The 23,325-nt window shown below is 41.5% G+C and overlaps 1 protein-coding gene across 1 annotated transcript in view; it reads right to left on the minus strand.

Annotated features, from left to right (window-relative positions):
• Positions 1 to 448: 448 nt before the first annotated feature.
• HHAT (hedgehog acyltransferase) overlaps positions 449 to 23,325 on the minus strand; it is a 147,003-nt gene continuing 124,126 nt past the window's right edge. Inside the window, exon 12 of the mRNA XM_054279692.1 lies at positions 449 to 2,139. Coding sequence (XP_054135667.1) covers positions 2,048 to 2,139 — 92 coding nt within the window. The 3' untranslated portion in view covers positions 449 to 2,047. The remainder of the gene's footprint in view (positions 2,140 to 23,325) is intronic.

Raw genomic sequence — 23,325 nt, forward strand, 5'->3', positions numbered from 1 at the left:
GGAAGCTTTGCATGCATACAAATTGGAATCCAATCACTCAGTAGCACCTCAGCAAATGTAATAATGCTAATCAATAAGACTGAAGAACAGATTCATGACATTTGCTCTTATGCTAATTCTACTGAATTACAAAGTTTGAGCAAAGTCTGAGAAAGTTCTTGCCCTTAGCTCAGTGCTGCCCCAAAATGGAGGCCAATCTCAGATCCTTTTAGAAAATTCAGAGCTTAGAGCCATGCACTCTGTGGCTGAGAGAATCCCTGTAATCCCCATCCAGTCAGTCAGGAGAGCCATGTCTTGGCCAGGCAGCATTCAAGATAAGTTATTTTCACCAAGCCATGGTGTCTCCTAGAAATGGCTTCCAGGGGAAATCATGGCATTGTCATGGTGGGGGACATGGGGGACTCAACATAAAAGGCTGGAGCCTCTGGTTGAAACAGCAGGAGATGGATAGAGCTGAAGGCTCTGCCCTTATTTCTTCAGGAATAAATGGAAGGTAACAAGAAGGCTGCCACAGCTGTGAGCATCAGAGGCATCAGAAATGCAGGCAATAAGCAGAAGCCTGTCTCAGGAACTGAATTTCTTGTTGAAGGGATAAATTATATCAGACTTGGCTGAAGCTGCAGGAGTGATGGACAGTAGGACACTAATTCCCAACAGGCTGAAATGTCTGCCAGGGGCATGGAACAAGTTTTGACATGCTTTGGGTGGAGGAAGCTGCTTTTGGAAGAAGTCTACTCCAGAACTTGTGGCCTTTTGACCATGCCTAGGGGGAATGTCTAACTTTAGAAAGACTAAAGGTCTTCTGGCTGCTCTTCAGTATCAGTTTAAAACAGAACAGTGTAGGAGACACCCATAGTATCAGTCAGGGAAGGGTCTCCCCATAGAAAACAGCGTATGTGCCCTCCTGCAAGCTGGACACCTGCAGGTGTGACCTGCCCAGCTCTGGAGGGATGCTCTCACCTCTCAGCACAATCCCTGGGCAAAGATGCTGCTGTAACAGGTCTGTGTGGCCAAAGGACATGGAGCTCCAGCTAATCTGAGGCCACTGTATTGGACCATTCTGTTTTTTTCTAAAGGCCTTAAAAAGTTCCTCCCAGGGTGTCTGCAATACATTGCAGGAGCTGATTGCTTGGACACCAGAGAATGAAGCAGACTGAACAGATTTACCATTAAAGCAGACTGGAGATATCTCCTTTTGTAACAGAGCAGTACAAGAGGCAGACTGAACAGTCTGAAGGTGGTACTAGCCCCAAAATAAAGGTAGTGTTTAATGCTTTAGCTCTAAGACAAGGCAGAGAGCATCTAAAGTCCAAGGAGCTTTAAGATTAAAAGATTAAGATTATTTGATTAAAAAGGAAAACTGTTCCTTAAGCAAAGACCTTGCTTCCTATTCTCTCTTTTTTAAGAAACAAAACCATTTCTAAGGTTACCAAAAAGGTGCTATTTTAAAGGCAAAATTTTAAAAGAAGACATTAAAAAGAAAAAGCAGGCTTTGCTACAGTAGGTGGCAAAGCAGCTTAAGGCAGAACTACTCCAGTCAGTGAGAATGCAGAATGTTCTAGCTTATATTGGAAAGCAGTCAAGAAGAACTGATGAGCATCTTGCCCTTCATGGAGTAGTGTAAGTGCAGGGCACAGCCCTACATGCCCCTGGACCCCATCTGTGAGAGACTGGGCTTTTTGAATTCTCCAAGGTAGAAATTTTTTTTCTTCATATCTCAAAATGAGCAGCAAAACATGAGAACAACCCCAACATATATAAAATTCCTGTTCTGAGATGCACACTTCTGATGTACACAGAGTCACAAAGATGCTGTTTTACAAAAAAAACATAAGTCAAAATGCTTCATAATTTCTCCCCACCCCCTGCTGCAGCCCATCAGTGTTTCTGCAGTTCAATTCCCGCATTTGCAATCCAGAATCAATTACATGAGCTCTTGGTTTTAATACCTAGGCTGAAGATTTGGTCTGGCTCAGCCTTGTGCAGATAGAATATCCAGTGTAGAAAAACCATCAACCTGCCTCAAGAACAATGGTTTGCATCATTCCTAGTGTGCAGCACACTTCTGCTCCCACTCAATTCCAACATGAGCATAGCAGTACAGGAACCCAAGGACAGTCAGTGTCGCCCATGGCCAGCCTATAAATAGAAAAGACAGACAATCCTGGTCAGAATAATTAATGACTGCTTCAAGTAGAAATACTCTGGGGATGGCTAACTTATCATGCTTCTAATTAATTTTATTAGCAATTCAGCTTCATAAGTAAGTAGAGTCAACCCACAAAATTTGAAAAGCAAAATTATCTAAGCTCCAGGGTTGCCTGACCCCCTGGCAGTTCTTCTCCTTCTCAATTTTCAGGGAATTGGACCAGATTTATTCCTGTGGAATTTCAAAGGTCTGTTTTGATCCTCTCCTTTTAGTGAGTTTGTCTATCAAGCAGATTCCCCCAGTGAACCCTGATGCTTTAAGCTGGCTGTGGGGATTCCTAGGCACAAAGGGATGTACAGCCACACTGAAGATTATTAAAAATCTGAACAAGTCCAGTTACCTGTTCTGCAAAAGGAGTCTGGGGTAATCTCTGATTAAGGTTGTTTTGGATATCCTGCAGCTGGGTGCAAAGCCTGATGTACCCCTCTACAGCCCACTAACGGCCAATGTGTGCCAGTGAAGAACAGACAGACCTCTCTGCCTGATTTGCCTGATGCCCAGGTTATTTTTTAACTATAAAGACTCTTCCAATATATAAAATCTTTGCTGGTCAAATGATGTTTCATTACTATTTCAAATTCTCTTTAGTAAAAGCTACCATCCTTTCATTCAAACTTATCACAGCAAAGAGCAGTAAGCAGGAGGTCACAAGCCAAAAGGTCTATTGCTTTCCAGTAGAGTTGTAAATCATTTGAAAAGTAACCAAGTAAATGATTTTGCTTTCCTTGATACCTTTCCTGACACTTCTATTTCCTTTGTCCATTCTCCTCCTTTCTCTAGAATTTATGAAATTTAGATCTTAGAGACTGAAATCCTCAATGCTAGGCCCTGTTGTGTTTTACTGTGTGCTGTCTGGGGAAAGGGGACAGAGAGGAAAATGTTTGAAGGTTTTTTTAATGGCTTTTTCTTGTTGCCATTGTTGACATACAAATTTTGGCCACGTGCATGAATGGTTTTCTGCATGCTGTCCTTGGACTACCAACATCTGCTTCTAGAAGAAAATCTGCCCCTCTTGGGGAAAGCTCTGATCTAAAGGAACCTACAGGCAGACAGGAGATGCCCCTCTGGCCTGGAAGAAGGGATGGAGAGAAGCTCTGCACAATGTGATATTCCAGGAGGAGCTCTTTCTGGAGCTATATTTCCAAGGTGCTGTGTAGGCTGGTTTTGTCCAGGCTCCAAGCTAATTCCAGTCAGGGCACAGTTTAATTGTGCTCCCATCCAGCTGAGCCTTGGCTCAATACCCTGCCCTCAGCAGAACTCAGAGCCCCAGCCCAGTCCTGCCCGTGCTGGGACCCTTCCCCTGTGCTCCAAGAGCTGGGCAGGGTCACACTTCATCCTGGAACAGCTCCAGAAAAGGCTGCATCCCCCTGCTATGAATAGCTGTGCTTGTTTCATGAGCCTCTAATTATTCTGGCCTTGCTTTGTGGTGAAATACTGTCCTGTAACCTGACTGATTTTCATGGAGACATTTACAAATATTAATCCCTTGTCTTCACAACCCCCTGAAGTGAAATTATACTTTTGTTTAATTATTTGTTTCACAAAACAAATTGGCTGAGGCATCTCCAAGGGCGTTTTTAACCATAAAAGTCTTGGTTTTATTTCAGTGAAATTAGCCTACTGCAGATTGGGTTTCACCTTCAATAGCAAGCTAAAGCCCAGCTGTGCTTTGTCTCTGCTGAAATTGCATGTGAAAGTATGTCAATAGATGTAATAAAAACATACCTCTTCTGGCAGCAATATTGTGGTGGCTGCTTTATACAGACAGAGCCAGAAAATGAAAAAAGCAGAGTCTAGAATTGTTCTGTTTTAGGGGCACTTTGGAAATTTGCTAGTTACATGTTTTGCATTTTTAAATACTGTAAAGCTCTGGCACACAGAAAATGTGCTAACAATAGCTGACTTGCTTGCTCTCCCCAACCAGCATATTAGAGACCTTGGCAGAATACATAGTTATGCACTGGAAATCTTTTCTAGATGTCTTGGATTTCTGATAATATCCCTCCATAGTGCCCAGAACCTGGGTTCACAGGGTTTTTAACCACAATAATCAAGCTTGTGGTAATCCTCCTGGAATGTAGGGAGTTTGTCCTGTACAGTGCCAGGGGTGGCATTCAGCACATCATCCCCTCTCATTTAATGAATGTGAGAAGGAAGGGGGAAGAAAAAGTGACCTTAATATGGGCAAAGGAAAAGGGGATTTTAAAAAATTTGATCTTGTTATAGTTCTCCTAGGAGGTGCTGCACAAACCCCAAAGCATTTCCTGCTGCACAAGGAGGAGGCAGCTCCAAGCAGGGGTGAGGGGACCTTGCCCATTGCACTGCACTGGAACCACGTGCAGTGCTGGTGGGTGTGGGGAAACGCACTGAGTGAGGCAAAGGCACCGTGTTCTGCCCCTTGGCAATCCCAGATTACTCCAGCCCACTCAAGGCAGATTTGCACAGGTGCATCCACATCCGAGAAGCAGCCCAAGGACAGCCTGAAGCAAGTAGGGGACCTCTAAATTGTTTTCACTAATTTCCCCATTTTGGGACAGGATATTCAATAAAGTTGCTGAAAAGTCTAAGGAACTTGCTCTCCAGAAGGTGATGCTGTAGGAAGCACACATGGAGCAATGCTAATCCAGCAAGGGTGCAATTTCAAATTCTGCCCAGCATGTGTTTTCCTTGTAGGTGACCTCCACAGTCCAACAGCAGCACGAGCTGCTCTCTTGCAATGTAAGGTCACAGAAACCTTTTCTGGCTTCCACAGTTTCTCCTTGTAAACCCAAGCAACCAATCAGTACCAATGGCTTTGGACGCACAGCTCCAAGGAAATTTCCTCCTTTTACCCTGGCCAGCATCTTAAGGTATGTTTGTACCTTATGTATGTACCTCAGGCCTTCTGCTGCCTCTCATTCTGCTCCTACTCTCAGACACCATTCAGGGGGCTCTTTTTGGTGACTCCTCAGCTTTACCTTATCCCCCTAAACCCCTGCACCCTCACCCGTGCTGTACCAGTCTCCAAACCCTACTTGGAAGCACACATGCCTGCATTTTGGATCAGCATCTCTCTGTAAAGTCATACATAGAATGTACTCTTCAAAACATTACTGGTGTCAGACCAAGCACGAGGCTGTTAGGAAATGACTGAGCTAAGTCTATTTATTCAAAACCATGTCACATACCACTTTAAATCTCACAGTTTCTTGACTGGTTTCAGTGATTTGATTTGGGCTTGAAGGCTGAGTTTCATGGGACTACAGAGTTTGTCATAATTTTTTTTCACAGAAAGATGAATTTGTGTATATTAACATATGCTATTTGTAGAAACAAGGACTAATTCATATGCTGTTTGAAAATCCAGGAAGATTTGTGAGCTTTACCGGCAGAAATTCATTTTAAGACAGCTGGATCACTTTTAACAAAGGAACACTGGGTGAGAATCACAACCAAGGTGTGCTGCTCCACAGAACATCAAACACAAGCTCCTTTGTGAGGAGGAGTAGTGCAAATTTTGTAGAGAGGCAGCAGCAGCACTTGATCCATCTATCACACAACCTCCTCCCAGAGAATTCTTCAGTCCCAGCTGGGCCTGAGGCACTGCTCTGTCCAACACAGCTCATGGACTTCCCAGGAGCCTTGCTGGTTAAAACCACACTTTGGTATGTCATGTACTCAGCTTTCAGCCTAATGAGCAGGAGATTTGTTTTCATTACATCATCAAGAGGGAATTGATACAAACAGGAACAGCTTTTGGAGTTACACTTTCAACTTCCTATCTCTCATTCCAAAATATTTCTGCATACTTTGCAAATGACTAGAAAAGGTCATGCTTCTAGCACACTCTGGATTTTGACAGGAATGGGGTAAAACTAAGCTTTCTACTGAAAAGTAACAGGCTGGATCACAGCTCTCAAAAGACCAGTTATGTCCTTATTACCTCAGTTCAAATCATTTGAACCAACATTTAATCATGTATCCAGAAGGAAGCTCTTTCAAATTTCCTCATCACCCACAGTAATGAAAAGGAACCCACTGGCAATGTTTTGGGCATAGCCAGGTTTCACACCATAATGAAAACACAAGGAAACAGTCGTTTGTTCCTTCCAACCAGTGAGATGTAAGACAAGGGGGCTGTAGTTATGTTTTGCATTTTCTAAAACTGCCTTAGTGGCTCTTGGACCTCAATGTTATTTTTAGAAGTGCCTTGGCTTGCACAGTCCTCAGAAGTCTTCAAGTGCAGAGCAGTTATTAAATCAATTGAAGTCAGAAGAACTAATCTCCCTGAAAAGCTTGGCTGGAGGAGCATACATCTACTCTGACTTTGATTTGGAACTACCTAAGTTGCTGTAAGGCTTAGCACTCAGGAAAATTTATTCTTAAACAAAAGTTCAAATGTGACAAAGACACTGAAGCAACTCCTCTGTAAAGTGGAATTAAAGAGACACAGTGGTGGGAAGGAGGGGCAACAGGCACCAGTCTGTCAAGCATAATAAAAAGCCAAAGCAAACCAGCATTTGAGGCCAAGACAACCCTTACATACAGTTACTAACATACTTATAGGTTCAGTAAAAATATCAATTTTTCAGAAAAATAACACATTCCAAACTGCAGATCTCCTACTTTCTGTTGAAAGAAACCTATTATCTAGCCCAACATTGAAGCATCTCCAAACGTTGGGCTAGATAAACTCTGCATTTTTAAATTTTAATTTCATGTCTTTTTGTCATTTCCAGGTGGACCTGTCTGACCATTACAGCAGGGAATGTCACACAGCATGTGTTACAAACATGCTGCAGTTTGATACCCAATTAGTCTTCAGATATTGGGAAAAGAAAACTCTACCCGTTTTCAGCTGTGTTGTAGCAAAGCCCTAACATGATTCAGAGCAGGTTCTTTTCCTGCTGCTTTCAGCCTTGACACTGCACATGTGTCAAAGGACAGACAATAAATTCTGCCAGCAAGCACACAGCTCTCCAAGTCCCAGCTGGGCATCTCCATCCTCCCAGCCCATGCAGAGCAGCACACAGGCACAGGGTCTGGAAATTCAAGATGTCACTTTGTCCCATCATGCGCCCCCAGCTCACAGCTCTCACATATTTCCCCCTCTCCACCCACTGTGCAGCTTGGGAGCAGGGCAGCTCAAACACTGGGAACCAGCTTGGGAGATCAGGTAGGGCTGACCTGACCTATTCCTACAGATTTCCAGGCACTGAAGGCACTTTAGCTGGCAGGTGTGGAAAAGGTCCAAATATTAATAATAAATATTACTGTACAATAGGTCATTTTCAAAGGAAGCCCATGGAATAATTCAGCTCTGTCCCATGCAGCATCTGGAAAGATGACTGAGAAGGACAAAATTCTAAGCTCCCAGGCCTGGACATGAACCTCAGCCAGGTACACTGGCAGTAACCACAAAAGCTGCCTCTTCAGTAGACATGAAGCAGTTTCCAGCAAAAGGCACTAACAAATGTGTCACAGTAATCTGCTTATGTGAATTTTAAATCATGCCATCCCAAAGAATGCTTACATCTGTGGCTTTCTGAGTATTTAGCACTGCTGTGAAAAACTGAAAATGCAGAGATAACAGTCCAAGACCATCAGCTGCAACACAGGATGACAACAAATCATTCAAATCAGCGTTACTGAAAGCAAAAAGCCGAAGTCTCTTAGTGTTTTCATAATATAAATAGGTTGGATTTAGTAGACAGAGGTCACAAAAGTTGTGGCTTTCCTGTGTCCTTACTGTGCATGGAACCAGGCTTTACCATAGCTAAAAGAATTTTATGTTTGCTGGAAGAAAGTTGTGTGCTGACAAAGACTTTGTTAAGCAACAAGATATCAATTTAACCCATGTCAGGGTTAAGGCTGCTGAGCATGCTTTAATGCTTTATCCTGTTAATTAGATAAGCTGCAAATAAACAAATTCATAGGTAGAGTTCCAAAGATTGGCCTGTCCTTTAGCTTTTATAAGGCACCCATGAACACAATTCAGTGATGATGCCAAAACTATTTTCATTGCACTAAGTATGCATATGAAAGAAAAAAACAAAACAAAACAAAAAAAAAAAAAAAAAAAATCCCACTACCACCATGCTCTGCTATTTGCTGGTAAATGCTCTCTGGATGCAAGTATCCAGAGATTCTGTTTTGTCTTTGGAGCTAGAACCTCATTGAATGCTAAATACCATGACCAGTACCAGCTCTCCAGATGCTGCACAATGTAGACTAGAAAAATTATTTCCCCAGTATGTATCACCTCATACAAGCAGGATAATTTCACTCTCTATTTCTTGGTGTGTTTTTGTGATACTTCTAAACTTTGTATAAAGCATAAAAAAATTTCACAGGAGTTATGCCTTCTGCTTCACACTTTAAAATAAATCTTCACCCTCTAGTAGTTTTCCCAGCAGAGCTAGTCAGTGGAAAAAAGCCTGGTATTTTAGTCAGTAATTGTGGTCTCATGCATATCAAGTTGACTCTGGAGTAATTCAACTAAAATCAAAAGAACCATATTCATGCTACTGCTGAATTTGAATTAACAGTAAGGAAGACTGATGAAAACTGCCTGTTGGAATCTTCCTGCCAAAACTGCTAATGAGGAAGGAAAAAAAATCCAACCAACCAGCTTCAGTTTTCAGATTATGAAGGGGTGAATCTGTAAATCAGAAGCAACCTTCCCTCTCCTCCCATGTCTTAAACTGAGACCTACACACAGCTAATATGAAATCTAAGCCCACAAAATATGAAATCTTAATGCTCATTTATTTTTAGAACAGAGAGAAAAGCTTCTAAAAGCATTATTGTAAACAAAGATCCATCTTCACCCCGAAGGAAGGCAAAAGAGCTACCTCTATGAAGTGCTCTGCAAAGAAAACATTTTACAGTCATACATCTGGCTTAGGACAGCACTATGTTTATAATTAAATGTCTACTCACGTATTCCCAACAGAACTTCCTTAAATATGGTGTGAACAAGTACATAAAGATGAGACTTGAAAAGATTTTAGGGCATTTTTCAGTTGTAATTATCTGCTGAGTGTTAAATACACCAATGGAAACACCAGAGCAGGGAGCTTCCTTTTGTTACAGCTTTAAGATGAAACAGGAGAATGAAGAGTTAACTCCCCAGGAGAACATGAACACCCCAAAGGCAGAGCTGGGCACATTGTAGTTGCCTGGCAGGATCCTGAGGTGAGCATCTGCCTCTCACTGAGCAGAGAGATGCCCATGTTATATATAGACACACATGCTGAGCAGAAAGGTGAATTAACTTCCCCTCTACTAGAGCTTCAAATTTCAGGAAGATTTCTGTACCAGTCTAACTGGGGTTCTTGGATTTAGGTTTGTGTGTCAGGCTTTTCAAATACAATGAAGCTCCTTCTCCTGCCTTTTAGTGCTGGGGAGCTCTTGAGAAATCAAGGCTCTATACTCACAAAAGAGGAGGATTTAAACCAGGGATTAAGACACATGCCATCCATCACCAGCAAGCAAACATTTGGGTAAAAAGGTGAAGCACTATAATTTATTTCCTCAACAGGATTTCTGGCTAAGGTACCCTGAAATGGTCATGAATATAAGATGCTTAAATGCCCATAAAATAATTAATTTTTAAATATGAAGAATGATTTAAAGATTAATTATTCACAATGCCCTTCCTACCTGCAACCCATTTTTTAATCTGCCATTTTCCCTTGTCATCCTCAAAACCACTCATATTCCAAAACCATTGCAGCTATTCCATGGTGCTGTCTTGTGTCTTCACAGCATTAAGAATTAGGAAAAAAGCAGACAGTGCGACAAATTTAACAACTATTTACAACCAGCTACACCAGCAACAAACAAACTGTAGCTCCTTATCACAGAGCTCTTGTAGCTGAAATGCTCCATGGATAAAAATTATATTAACTACTAGAGTGCAGTAAGAGAAGGGCTGAGAGCACAGTGTTAATTTACATGAACACTGCATTTGATAATTGCTCTATCAGTGTAAAGCTAACACTACAAGCGAGGTCATTGAGCTGAGTTCTCACTTAACAGAAATACAAATATCTTGAGGGATGCAAGTGCACAGATAAGGTAACCAGGCAATCCTGCAATCAGTTACTGAGCTGTGGCAATCGATGCAGGACTGAGGCATTTGGAACTGCTGCTCCCAGGCTGGATGAAGTTACTCCCCTTCTGCTTGTGTCTCATTTTCACAGTGTCACCAAAGGGCAAAGAAGAGGGCTGATGCAGATTTAGGGAGGCAGAGAGATGGTGGTGCCTGAAGGTGGTCATGAGCCAGCAGAAAACCTTGACAGCAGAGCTAGTCAGTGCAAAAAAGCCTGGTATTTTGGGCAGTAAGTGTGGTCTCATGCATCCCACTGGTGGCACATCCCATGAGATGGAATTGTTGCACACAACTCATCTGCAGCAAAAGGCCCATACAGGATTGCCTCAGTTGACCAATTTTTGATACAACAATTGTTTCACTAATCTGCACCCTGACCTGACCCTGCTACAGCCCACAGAATCATAGCAAGAAAATAGAAGAATTATCAGTAAAATAGTTAAATTATAAACAGCTTGTGGAGGAGAGTAAATTCATTTTAATTCTGAGGGGAAAACAAATCTGTGTTAGTCCATCATCAAGACCACTTGAAACAAAGAAAAAACTAATTTAAAATTCCTTGACTTATGTCAATATTTAATTGAATTCAAGGACAAAATTAGACAACTTGCTTGTATACTCTCAGAAAACACATTCTGGATTTCAAGAGTACATCTACTGAGTTTGGGGAGGGAATACCTTATTCTCTGCTTTCTGTGTGAGCTGGGCAACAGAGCCCATAGAGTATCTGAAAATGCAGGCCTCCCTGGTGAGCTGTGTAAGCACAGAAGCAAAAGCTGCTAAACCATTCATCACTTGTGTCAGAAAACACAGATTAGAAACACCCAGGCAGCTATATCAATGTGCAGAATCTGCCAGCACTTCCAAGGACAGGGATCTCATTCGCTAAGCCCTGCTCTGCTTTTCTGGGATGTGGTCTCAGCCCAGCAAGCAGCCACCCAAGGGGAGGAAATCTGATCAGCACAAATCTGAAGGAGTTACCTACCAGCATAGTCATGGAGATCAAAACCATTCTGCCAACCCAAGCTGATGCTGAGACAGCAACTTTTCTGTGCCTTGTACCTGGCTTAGGGGAATGTAGAGAATGGGAATGGAAAGATTTAAATCTTGTAACAGCCTAGCTGTTCTCCTTGCTTCCCTGTTTTAAGCAAGCTTCCTGAGCAGCTGCTGAAGGGGATCATTCAAAATGCTCTTTTCAGGTCAGATGGCTGCACTAGCGTAGTAAACCATATACAGAAACAAGTCTGCAACTACAAAAAGATCTCACAGAACCCCATCTTTTCAAATTGATATATCTTTACCAGCATATTCCCTTTTCTAGAATGAAAAAACCCCTCACAACCTTTCAATTTCATTAAACTGCAACAAAGTTCTAGAATTACTATGCCTTGCCAGAAAGTTTTTGTCTATGTTTAAATTGCCTTATTTAACAAAGTGCAGTTTAGGGCAATGAGATATCATCTTTCCACGTGCTTCTTTAGCCCACTAAAACTAGCAAGGAATGTGATCTGATGCATGGCTGCTATACCCTCTGTCCCACCTGGGCTCTGCTATTCAGTGTAGCATAAGCACTTGCTGCAAATCTTTAACATGACTGTTAATAACACCAATATACACATCTTGCTCAAAACCATCTATTAATTCCTTTCAAAACCAGCATATACCCACACCTCTCTGGAGGGATCCATTTCCACACATGAGGTCTGTAATCTCCAACTAGTTTCCTCTTCTTCTGTCACTGCCTGAGACATTTTGGAGAGGCAGGATCTTGCCAGCCTCACTGACTCCCTGCTCCCCCCATCCTGGCGGGGCAACCTCCATGGCAGGGACTGGGCTTCACTCCCAACCACTGTGGGATTTCTCCTAGAGCTAATTTCACATCTCCTGGAAGAGAAATATAATGAGAACTGGCTACGAAGCAGTCATTTCCATTTGTGAATGGGCTAGCACAAAGGAAGAAATGAGAACAAATTTCCATATGTACAGTCTCTGCTAAACAATCATCTCTGCAAATCCCTCCCCAGCGTGTGTGGTGCTCGCTGCCTTTATGGGATCAGCCACACAACCAGAATAATTGATTAATCATCACATCAGCTCAGAGGATCCAAGAGAACAGAGCTGGATCTGATCTCAGATCACAGCTCATGTGCACTGGTGTGGCTACATGGATTAGTCATTTTACAGATAAATTTGGGCTAATTAATGAAGGCTCAAGCAGGCCCAGACTGGGATCAAATACCTTTGCTACAATCACTACATGTCAGAACAACACTTCCCCACATCCTCATTTTTAAACTGAAACACCAAGATGCCCAATCAAGAGAGCAGAGCTTGGCTGGGCATGGGCAAAGCCAATGTTGAAGAAGGATAGAGTGCACAGTTTCCATAATTTACCCTGACTAGCTGGAGAACCAAAAAATTGCCCTTTTTTTGGCAGGTTGGGGGCAGGGGGACAGGGTATATGACTCACCCTGCCAAAATAGGCTGGTTTTCTTCTGAAGGCAGTATCACTCCTCATCTTGACAAGGACAGTAATGCCAATTTCTTTGGCAATAATTAGCATACATAACAGAGAGGACAGAGGGTTCATTTGTTCATTTTCTTCCCCTCTCCTTTATTTTCAGTTGGCTCTTCTACTGATTTGACATGAATTATTACTAAAAATCAATGCCGCATGCTGAAGTAAATATTCTGGATGAAATGGAAAAGCTTCACAAATTTTATGCATGGTCACTGAATGCAGCTGATTTTTGCACAGGAAATGGACATTTACAAAGAAAAGTATTAGTTTGTTTTACTGGTTCTTTTCCCTATTTGAAAATCTCAAAAGCACAATCTGGTTGCACAGCCATCATATATCACCTTACAAATTCCTTTCAAAAAAATATTTTGAACAGATACTGGGACATCCAGGATAGATTTTGAAAGTTTTGTTTGGATCAAATTTTGCAACACAAGTTTTAGTACTCTTCACATCTGCTCACACTGTATTCATCATTCATATGGGTCAAAACTGCTCTTGATAAGAAGTCCTTTTTTCCCTCTGAAGAATTACTTTGCATTGGGATTTGCCTCAGTGTTCACTTTTCTGCAGAACAGCAAGATAACCATGGATGAAAGACCTTGGTCTGTCCTTCAGTGAGTACTGGCCTCAAGTGAAGAGCTCAGCTGCAGTCAAAGTTTGTTGTAACAAAGAAGCCTGATTAAATAAGTGAAATTTACCATTTGGCAGAGTCCTTCAGCCAAAAAGTCGACGACAATACTAAATGTTTTGATCAGAAACTGTGCTTAGGTCTTTGACTTGCATCCTTGATGACCTTTCAATCACATTTGAATACATTTCAATAACCAAGGGATAAAAATTACCCTGGCAGATGTAGCAAGGTCATTACCAACTTACTAACATCTCTACCTTCCCTTCTGCTGAAGTCCCTGTAGCTTCTATGGCTTATATAATAAATACAATAATAAACTGTTCTTCTATTCTGCAGAGAGTGTTGTAGCTTAATTTGTTTTAAATCCTAACCTGAACTACAACAGATATTGTAATTGTTGGGTAGAATACTTGACAAGTTGTGGCATCATTTGTGTCTCCATTTTGATCTGCTACTGGAGATCTTAAAACACAATAATGGAAGGACAAGAGCAGAAGGGTGACTCAAATTGGCATCACTCTAGACAAAAAATATGAAACACTTAAGTGTTTAAGTGATCAAGTAAATCTTCAGTAAAAAGGAAGACATCTCAGGTGGACTGAGACCAAAACTAGGGAAACAGCAACAGAAAAGATGGGAAGCAAGAATCAAACTCACAGATTTGAAAAAAAATTATCTCTGCACTAAAAAAGAAGACGTAAGAGGCTTCTTCAGCTCATCAACACTGATCTAACAGTTCACTTAGAATATGGGCAAAGAATGGGCACTACATGTCACCTCAGATCACAAATTATCTTAATCAAGAACATTATGAGAGACTAAAACATTCAAGTACTCATGTTAAAAAAATACTCTCTTTAGAAAAGTAGACTGTAAGAAAGATTCAATAAAAATATATTTTTTCAAATCTGAATTGGTTCTTTTTAGTCATAAAAGTAAAGAAAGCTTGTATGTCAACACAAGCACTTGAGAGTGCCTTCAGCAGGGACAGCAGCCAGCTCAGCTTGCCCCGTGACCTTAGTGCATGCCTGCATCCCACACGGGCAGAATGGACACCAAAGGTATCAAAAGGTGGCAAAAGAGACCCCCAGAAATGATCAATGTGTAATACCAAGTTAGGACTAACTAGGGTGGCCTTTACCAGATAAAAAACCAGGTCCAGTCCTTTGAGTTTTCTTTCAGAGCTAATGATGCCAGTTTTGTTTCAGTCTGAAGACTTAAGACAGTGAGAAGCTGTAGGCTTGGCACAGGGTGACCAGCAGCTTAATTATAGCTGTCATCTCATTAAGGCAGAAAAATTTTATTGCCTTCCTCTTGGAGATATAAGTGGGCTCAATCTTGTATCTCAATCAGGCTTACCAGAACATTAAATACAAGTGCTGCCAGTAGCCAACTTTTTTGATGAAGGCAGCAGTAACATAAAGCTGAATTGAATTAAAAATTAAATTACTCCTGCAGAACTCACACGATGGTAGAAAAATTCTGTAAAAAGTCTTAAGTAAATGTTAACATTTTCAACAAAATAACCACTGTTTTTGACTAATGGAGACCTAATCAGACTATACATTAATTTGGAATAATCTATGAACTGTCATGGAAGTAATTTGTGTCATCTCAAACCCAGTACAAATTTGTCAAAGTACTACATGTAATACAAGGTCTTGATGTAATTAACTTCAGTGATTAAAACTCATAAACTGTGTGTCCTTGGCCAAGCACAGCCCTGCCATGGTCTCAGTTTCAGGAGAGCTGATGGGTCAGCACTTTCTCCTGTAACACAAGTGCAGGAAGGTGACTGCAGGCAGAGCCCTGCAGTTGGATCCACCACAGTGCCTGCCCTGAGATAAAATCACACATTAGGTAGCACCACAGACAGTGGGAAGGTACAGAAAGTGCAAAGTGCAAGCAAGACAAAAAATTCCAAAACACTCCCTATTTTTTCAAAATCATGCTGGAGACTTAGCATTCCAAGATGTGACATCTGGGCCTGTGGCAGGTCTTCCCTCTTTTTTAACTTTGTCAGTAGCCACGCTCATTGTAGCACCTGCACACCATGTTGTAGTAACAATGCACATTGCTTTTGATGGGGTAGTAGTGATATTGGATTAGATTCCCAAAGGAAAAGATGCTTCTCCCCAGGAAGCTTCAGCTGGAGGCTCCCTCTGGAGCTGCCCCCAGTGCTGGGTTCATCTCTTTGCCTCCCTTGGAAGGAAATTAGACTCACTGCATAAACACCCCAGCATTTTCTGTAACCTCACAGCTTGCACACTCTACTGTAGCAAAATGGAAGAGAGAGGTCCTCTCCCTGCTCCCCAGACTACATTTGCTTTCCACCCAGTAAATGCTTGAAGTAAATCAGATTTTCCAGTCTGGCCCAGAACTGGCAGAAATTACATCCCTACAGATGCTTCCAGATAGTCTTTGGCATTCCCCAGGAGGCATCAAGAGCCCAGACCATGGGGAAAACATCTCACTATTCCACATTACCTGAGCTGTGGGCAGGAAAGGTGAGGGCAGACTTTCAGAGGAAGAGAAAAACCACACAAATAAAACCAAGAGCATCACAAAGGACCCCTAACCTATGCACGACAAACACACTAAGACAGACAATCCTGGAGGGAAAAAAGAGGGATGCAACCAAAAGAGCTACTTCATCTCACAAGATATATCTTGACAATTCTTCTAGACTGTCAAAGCAAGTAAATGCTGACTCTATCTCCTAGCTTCTCCTGTCCTCATCTCACAACCTTTCATCAGCAATATTGTTACTTAAAAAAGAGGTATGAGACAGATCTTGTGTGTTTGACTGCACTGCAGGAGCCAGCTTCAGTGAGAGACAGAGCAGCAATGCTTATCCCAGTGAAAAAGAAGACACCTTTGCATTAGTGCCATTTTTAACAAGGACTTGACCTTTCTAAATGTGGCATAAGTCAAACAAATTGAGAAATGACTAGTTCATGGCAATCCCTTTTATAGACAATACAGTGGATTTTTCATGCACTGTTGCCACAGAAGACTACTGGCAGCTCGAGAAGCACAAAACCCAAAGCACTGAAAGGATTTTCTAACACTGCTTTAGTGTCAGAAGTTGCTGCTTTGTGACCACTTCCTGCTCATTGCTCTGTGCTTACTGAGCTCCACTCACAAACCCCAAAGAATGTGGTGTCCCAGCAGGGCTGTGAAAAAGCACATCACAGGGAGGAATGAATGTGAGTTACTACTGACTGACATCAGGCACAGGAGCCAAAATCTACTCCCAGTTCCACTACTGACTTACTACTTCTCCCCATCCCTTTGTTTCCCTCTGCTATTTGTAAAGCAACTGGAATCACAAAATTATTCAAATGTTTAGGTCAAAAGTACAACAGTGGACAACAAGAGGATACACACATCTGTTACCATATTTTGCTGCTAAGAAACCTGGCAATCTACTGTAACCTCAAAGTGACCAAAGCAGATTCAAATGAAGATAGGAGAAGAAACCATGCTCACTTGCTCTCTCCTCAGGAGTAACAATTTTTGACAAACCAGATTTATAAGGACAGCTTATAAACCTGGCACACTTTTGTGTGTCACACTTTTGGCACACTTTTCAGCAATTTTGTCTAACGCTGCTAAGTGCAAGAGATGTTTTACTGAAATAAAGACAGGTGCTATTTAATTTTTTTTTCAGAAACAGCATCATGATGTAAAATTTGCATTATCAGGTTAATGCAAATTTAATGTTTAATGCATCATTAAACAGGTTAGCTCACACAGTGATGTGCACGGAGCTTCATGATAGTGTCACCATCAGGCTCATTGGAAAGGATGCCTGAGAAACAACAGAATCATCTTGCTGCCACTAGAAAAGGGTTTTAACTGTGGTTGCTGTGATTGGGACAGCATTTATGTTCAGCATAAAGCAGAAAGATGGCATCAAATGCCCTAGTAAAGCTCTGTGTCCCTTATGACTAAGCTGTACACCAGTATAAAAAGGTTCAATTCTGGTTTTACATAGTTGTGCTGGTAAAAGCTACAAGTGTATACATGACATTATATGCTGTTTCAGCCCAAGGAAGAGTTTTACTGAAATGGTACAAGGCATGGATTTATGTGAGGTGTCCTGGTGGTACAGTCTGTGGGCATTCCTGCACTTGCAAAGGTGACCTTTCATAGGTATGGCCCCAAACACACCAAGTGAGGGCACAGAACCAAACCTCAGCTGGGTTCTGGCAGAAATCCCTTCATGGTTTTACCCTCTTTGAAAAGTGGTCCTCCAAAGGAATCCCAGACCACTCCAGACATTCTTCAGGAAGCCATTAGTCCTTGAGAAATTTGGCATCTTCAGGTTACTTTGCATCACTCAGGGATTACCTCTCCTAAGTGCATGGACCAGAGCTTAATTACTTACACAATTAAATACAACAGCTCTCCCTCTAACCAGGGCCTCTGCCCCTTAGACCAAGGGCAGCCATTAGTAATGTCCCCCAGGAAGCAGTGTCATGCTGCTATCAAGTAAAAATTAACTTTGGGCTCCTTTAGATTTTTTTCTTTGTTTGCTTTGTTTTGCAGCATGACCCAGAATAGAAGGAAGGCATTGAACTGTTTATGGGTAAAAGACACAACTGCCACCACACAAGCTGAAGCAGCTCAATAGCTGAAAACAGCAACTTCCTGCAGAGAGCTGATGTGACAGAACTTGGACTCACTTCTGGAGTCAAGCAAGAGCTCTTCAGGCCAGCACAGAGCAGCAAGGGTATTGAAAGCAGGCTGTGTAAAATTCAGCATGCAGCTCACCCAAATTAGCTTTTTGTGAGACAGCCTCACAGCTTGGAGAAGGTTTCTTAAAAACAACACCTTGATGGTGCTTCTCAAGGCTATGAAAGTGTCTGTAAAAGAAACAAGGCTGACTGCAGTAAATGGAAGGTTTAACATATCTAGGATAGGCTCCTACTAAAAGTTTCATATGACATAATAAGGCTCAGATTTAAATCCTTTGGTCTTTGTAGAAAATGAGCTTACCTGACAAAAGAAGACTCAGACATTTAAATCTGGTACTGACAAAATAGTGGGGATTTGCTACCAATTTTAAAGGAAATATGACTGGGTTGCCAGGGTGTGATGCTCTTTGTTGTACAGTGACAACCACTCCCAGCAAGCTGAGCACTCAGTAATTGGAGGGACTTGGCATGAAAGTAAGGGAAACACTGATGCCTACCTCATCTTGAAAATGCACTACTTGCTTGCAAGAGTCATTTCAGGACTTCTCATTTATGAGTATATGACAGCACCTTCTCTCACAATCCTCTCCTGCCCCACCCTGCAAACTATCCCCCACACCATTCCATCTGAGAAAAGGAGTTCATTCAATATTTTAGTAAATAGCAACAATTGAGTTCTAAAATTATGTATCTCTCTAGTAAAACAGCTGGAGTAGAGTACAGGAAAATAAACAACTTTTTGTCTACTTCAGTGAAAACAGGACATGATTTTGCATAGATCAAAATACTTCTGTCAAATTAATTTGTTTAACAAGTAACTACTTCTGGAAAGTGTTAGATCTCCTAACTTCCATGAAAAGCATTTAGAAAATAAAAGGTGACATCTGTGTCTGCTCTGAATCTGCAAATTTCACTTGAACCAATTTTGCTGTAATTTCTCCATCTACTTGACTTTCTCACTGCAGAATTTGGTAACCTTTCAGCTACAAATTTACCTAACTTCAGAATCATTCTGTGAATGGAAATCATTTCATCCTTTCACCACCCTCCTGCTCTTCTCCACAACCTGCCAAGCTCTGCTGCATGCTCTTTTGCCATTAACTCTTACTCTCATGAACAAAGTGCACCACCAAGCACAGGATGTGAGCAGAGCAGCAATCTGTGCCTCCCAGGCAAAGATTTCTTCTTCCCCAAAACCAGAGAGAGAGCAGGACAAAGTCAGAGTCACCTTTACAGTGCAGTGCTGTCTGCTCCAGGCTGCATCTCTGCCTAGACCACAGTGCATCACCTGCAAGCACTGACAAGCAAGACAGAAGGATGCAAAGAAGTCACAGCATTCATCAGCATTAAGGCTTTGTCCTGCATCCTGACACAGTTTCAGATCAGACTCTGTAAATAACTTAAATAACATTTACATATCAAAAGAACACAACAGTCCTTGCTAACTTCAGCAGGAATTTCAGAGTAAGGAAAGAGTAGTCAATTTCCACATGCCAAAAAGCCAAATGCTGACAGAGGCAATTGCTCTTCACCTCTGAGGCACAAATCTGAAGTGCTCCCCATACTTCCCTTCTACTTTTCCTCATCTCCAACTCGATGTCAAGCCTTGCCTCTAGCCTTTGAAAGAAGCCTGCCAACCCCACACTTGGAGGTGCCTGAAGGGTTTTGTCTGAGTGGTTTCTCTAGGAATTGGCCTGAGGGAAAGGAGAAATAAAAACTTTAAAAAACCCCAAAAAGCAAATAAACAATTAATGGTCTTGTAGCAAGAAATGTGAGGTGGTCCTAACCATACTAATACATCAATTCAATTTTTTTAAAGGTTTATTATAATACAGAAATGTAATGTTATTCTTCAGCTTTCTAATATCACTGTTGGAAAAAAAATAAGAGTATGAAGTCTTATTTCAGCATGAGTAAATGCTTAGGATTGAAGTGTATAGAAATATTTAGGTTAAACATATTCTTTCAAAGTTATTCTGCCTATCAGTTCTTATTCACTGTTTTTTACTAATAGGTGGGAAAACTGCTCACTGAAGCTCATCCCATTGGAGTAGATTTGAAAGACACCAGACTTCTAAAAGGTCTGGTAACGTTTCTTCATATGGCAAAAGGGAAGTCTGTCCCAGAATGCCTAAGCAGGACTCATTCAGCCAGTGAGATGTGTTTCAAGTCCCCACTCATTGACTTTCCTGGCTATTTAGGCATCACCTGCACTCAGGGTTTTGCCTGAAAACTTAGTAAGTTTCAGGTGCTTGAGGTACTTCTGATTTGGAAAAGAAGTACCAAAAGTAATTCTCCAATAACCAAAATCGGCAGCCTCCTTGGAATTTTTTTTATCACATGAATCAGTCACTGATTAGGAAACAGCAGTGGAGAAGATTGGATAGCCTTGGAAAACCAAGCACACACAACACTGTGAACCCAGCTTTCCCCTCATTCTGCATGCAAAGCACACAATCCAGCTAAAAACAACAGAGAGCCTCACATCTACTTCTCCTACGTGCTCTTGGAACTGCCATTAAAACCTAATTTTTACCCTCTGATCTTTCCAATCTTCCTTCCACTTCAGAAGATCTCTGGAGGTGGCAGGAGCAATCACCATCAGACTCTCTTAAATGAGCAGCTCCAGGCTTTTGAGGTTTTGCTGAACACAGAAAGACATGGACACAAACAGCCCTGGAAACACAGAACTAAAAGATGGCTCACAGTAAAGGAAAAGGGTCTTTTCAGGAATTATCAGGAAATTGTATACAAAGCAACTTCTACCCAGGATTGTTTCCCACTAATTAACATGACAGCAATACTGTAACAGTCAAAATGGAAACTGTATTTTCTGTTTTAGAGAAAAAGAGGTGCTCTCTGTTAGTTTTGTGAATTCAGGTAGGCATGAGTTCAGCCCCCGCCTTGGAGGCAGAGTCCTCAGGCTGGCACATGGCATGCCAGAGCTGAGCAAGGAAGAGGAGTCCTTCCAGTTTCACATTAGGAGGATTTTTTCCTCCATGTGATTTTACATGGTAAGTCCAGATTGTTCATCAGTCACCCAGTGACCTTTCCAAAATCCTCTTTAATACTTAATTCTGCATTTTATAATTTTAAGCCAAGTCCATGCAGCAGGAGACCATGTGTGAAGAAGATAAAACAGAAAGCTTAACAAAAACCAGCCTCCCATGTCCACAACTCTTAACCCAAAAGATTCAAGACAATAAATGCCCAGCACTTAAATACAGCTCCAACATCAAAGCACTTTACAGACCCCACATATGCTGCAATAAAAGACTTGGGGAATATAAAATGCTCCTCTGTCAGGATGACCTGTCAGTAATTCTGGAGTAAGTACTCCCTGTCAAGAGACTTGCAGCAGCTTCCCTGAGGTCTGCTCATTATCTCACCAATATCCCTGTAAAAATCTTTCAGACTGTACCTAATTGAGCAATTTTTGTGTGCAGAAGCATCATGTGGATGTGGAAGGAGCATCCAGATGGACAATGAACATGTATGACATGGACATCCGTTGGCAGAAAGCAGCCAGAGAATCTTACTGGAATTTGCTTCCATGAAGGATCTTAGAAAGCAGAAAGAGGAGGTGCAGGCACAAGGTGTAACAGAGAGGAGAACTTACACAGAGCAGTGAAGGAAGGAGATTCAGAGGAGGAAGAGTGTAGACTTCAGACTGGAGATGCCAATGGAGCAAAACCAGTGGACACCAGCACTTGCTGATGAAAGATACAGTCCAACACTCAAGAATCATCCCTTTTAACAGTTGCATTCACAATTGCATGGAGATGAAGGAATTAATTTTTAATTAATTTTTACCATGTAAATGATGTTTTAATGCATTTTGCCTTTGTTTTAATGCATTTTGCCTTCTAAACAAATGCCTTTAAAATTTAATAGGAACCACTGGTGAATTTATTGAATACCTGATATTTCTGGTAATCTGTTGAAGTAATTTGTATAAGAAATACTGCATTAGTGAATCATGCTGTAAAGTTTAATAAGTTAAAAGGTGATGATTTTATACGAATGTAGGAATGCAATAAGTAAGAGCTGTAGCTGTGGATGTCAATTCAAGTTCTAGAATAATGCAGTAAATAATGTGATAGAAGTATCTAAGTGAATTCATGCCCTGTGTAAAGTGTTTTGCAAGTATTTTTTATTTTGATAATGAAAATGAGGAAGTTTGGTCCTAACTAATTTTCAGATTCTATTTTCTCAGAAAATATGCAGGAAGATATTTTTTAAAAGTAGCCAAAAGTTAGAAACACAATGTGAATCTAAAATTGGTGTCCATCTTCCTCTTACTTACAAAGTACCTACAATGTAGACACTACAATGTAGTAGGCCACGTTTCATGCAAGGAAAGGCTGGGAGAACTGGGATTGTTCAGCCTGGAGCAGAGAAGGCTTTGGGGTGACCTAACTGTGGCCTTCCAGCACCTGAAGGGAGCCTGCAGGAAAGGAGAGTATGAGGAGGCAGATAGAGAGCGACAGGACAAGGGGGGATGGTTTAAACAGAGGGAGGGCAGGTGCAGGTTAGACAGCAGACAGAAATTCTTCCCTCTCAGGGTGCTGAGGCACTGGCACAGGTTGCCCAGAGAAGCTGTGGATGGATCCCTGGAGCTGCTCAAGGCCAGGCTGGATGGAGCTCTGAGCAGCCTGGCCTAGTGGGAGGAGCCCATGCCCATGGCACAGGGGTTGAAGCTACATGGCTTTATAGGTCTCTTGCCAACCCAAACCATGCAATGATTCTTTGAAAGGAAAACTGGCAGAGATGTAAAGCTCTCAACACTAGAGGACTCAGTACGGGCCAGACTTTCTGAAGGTCTTAAATATCCAAAGGTAATGTCAGCTCTTCTGGGCTATTGGAAATCCCCTTAAATCATCTACTGTCACACTTTACAACAACAACAATCATCATCATCTGCTTTTTTTTTGTAATTGCTCAATTTTTCTTACAAAAACAGCTGAAGCTTTTTCACAAAATCATTTCAGAGAAGTTCTTTTTGAGTGATGATGTGTAAATAGGACAAAACAGAACCTGTTTATCCCATCCATGTTCTAGGAGGTGATACATGATATTCACTTATGCAGAGAAACTTCCTGTTCAGCTTGTTTAAACCCCATGATTATATTTTGATTAAACAGTCCAAGAATTGAAAGATAG

The sequence above is a fragment of the Melozone crissalis genome, unplaced genomic scaffold (assembly GCF_028551555.1).
Source record: "Melozone crissalis strain CALT ecotype California unplaced genomic scaffold, PUWL_Pcris_2 ptg000027l_1, whole genome shotgun sequence".
Lineage (NCBI taxonomy): Eukaryota > Metazoa > Chordata > Aves > Passeriformes > Passerellidae > Melozone > Melozone crissalis.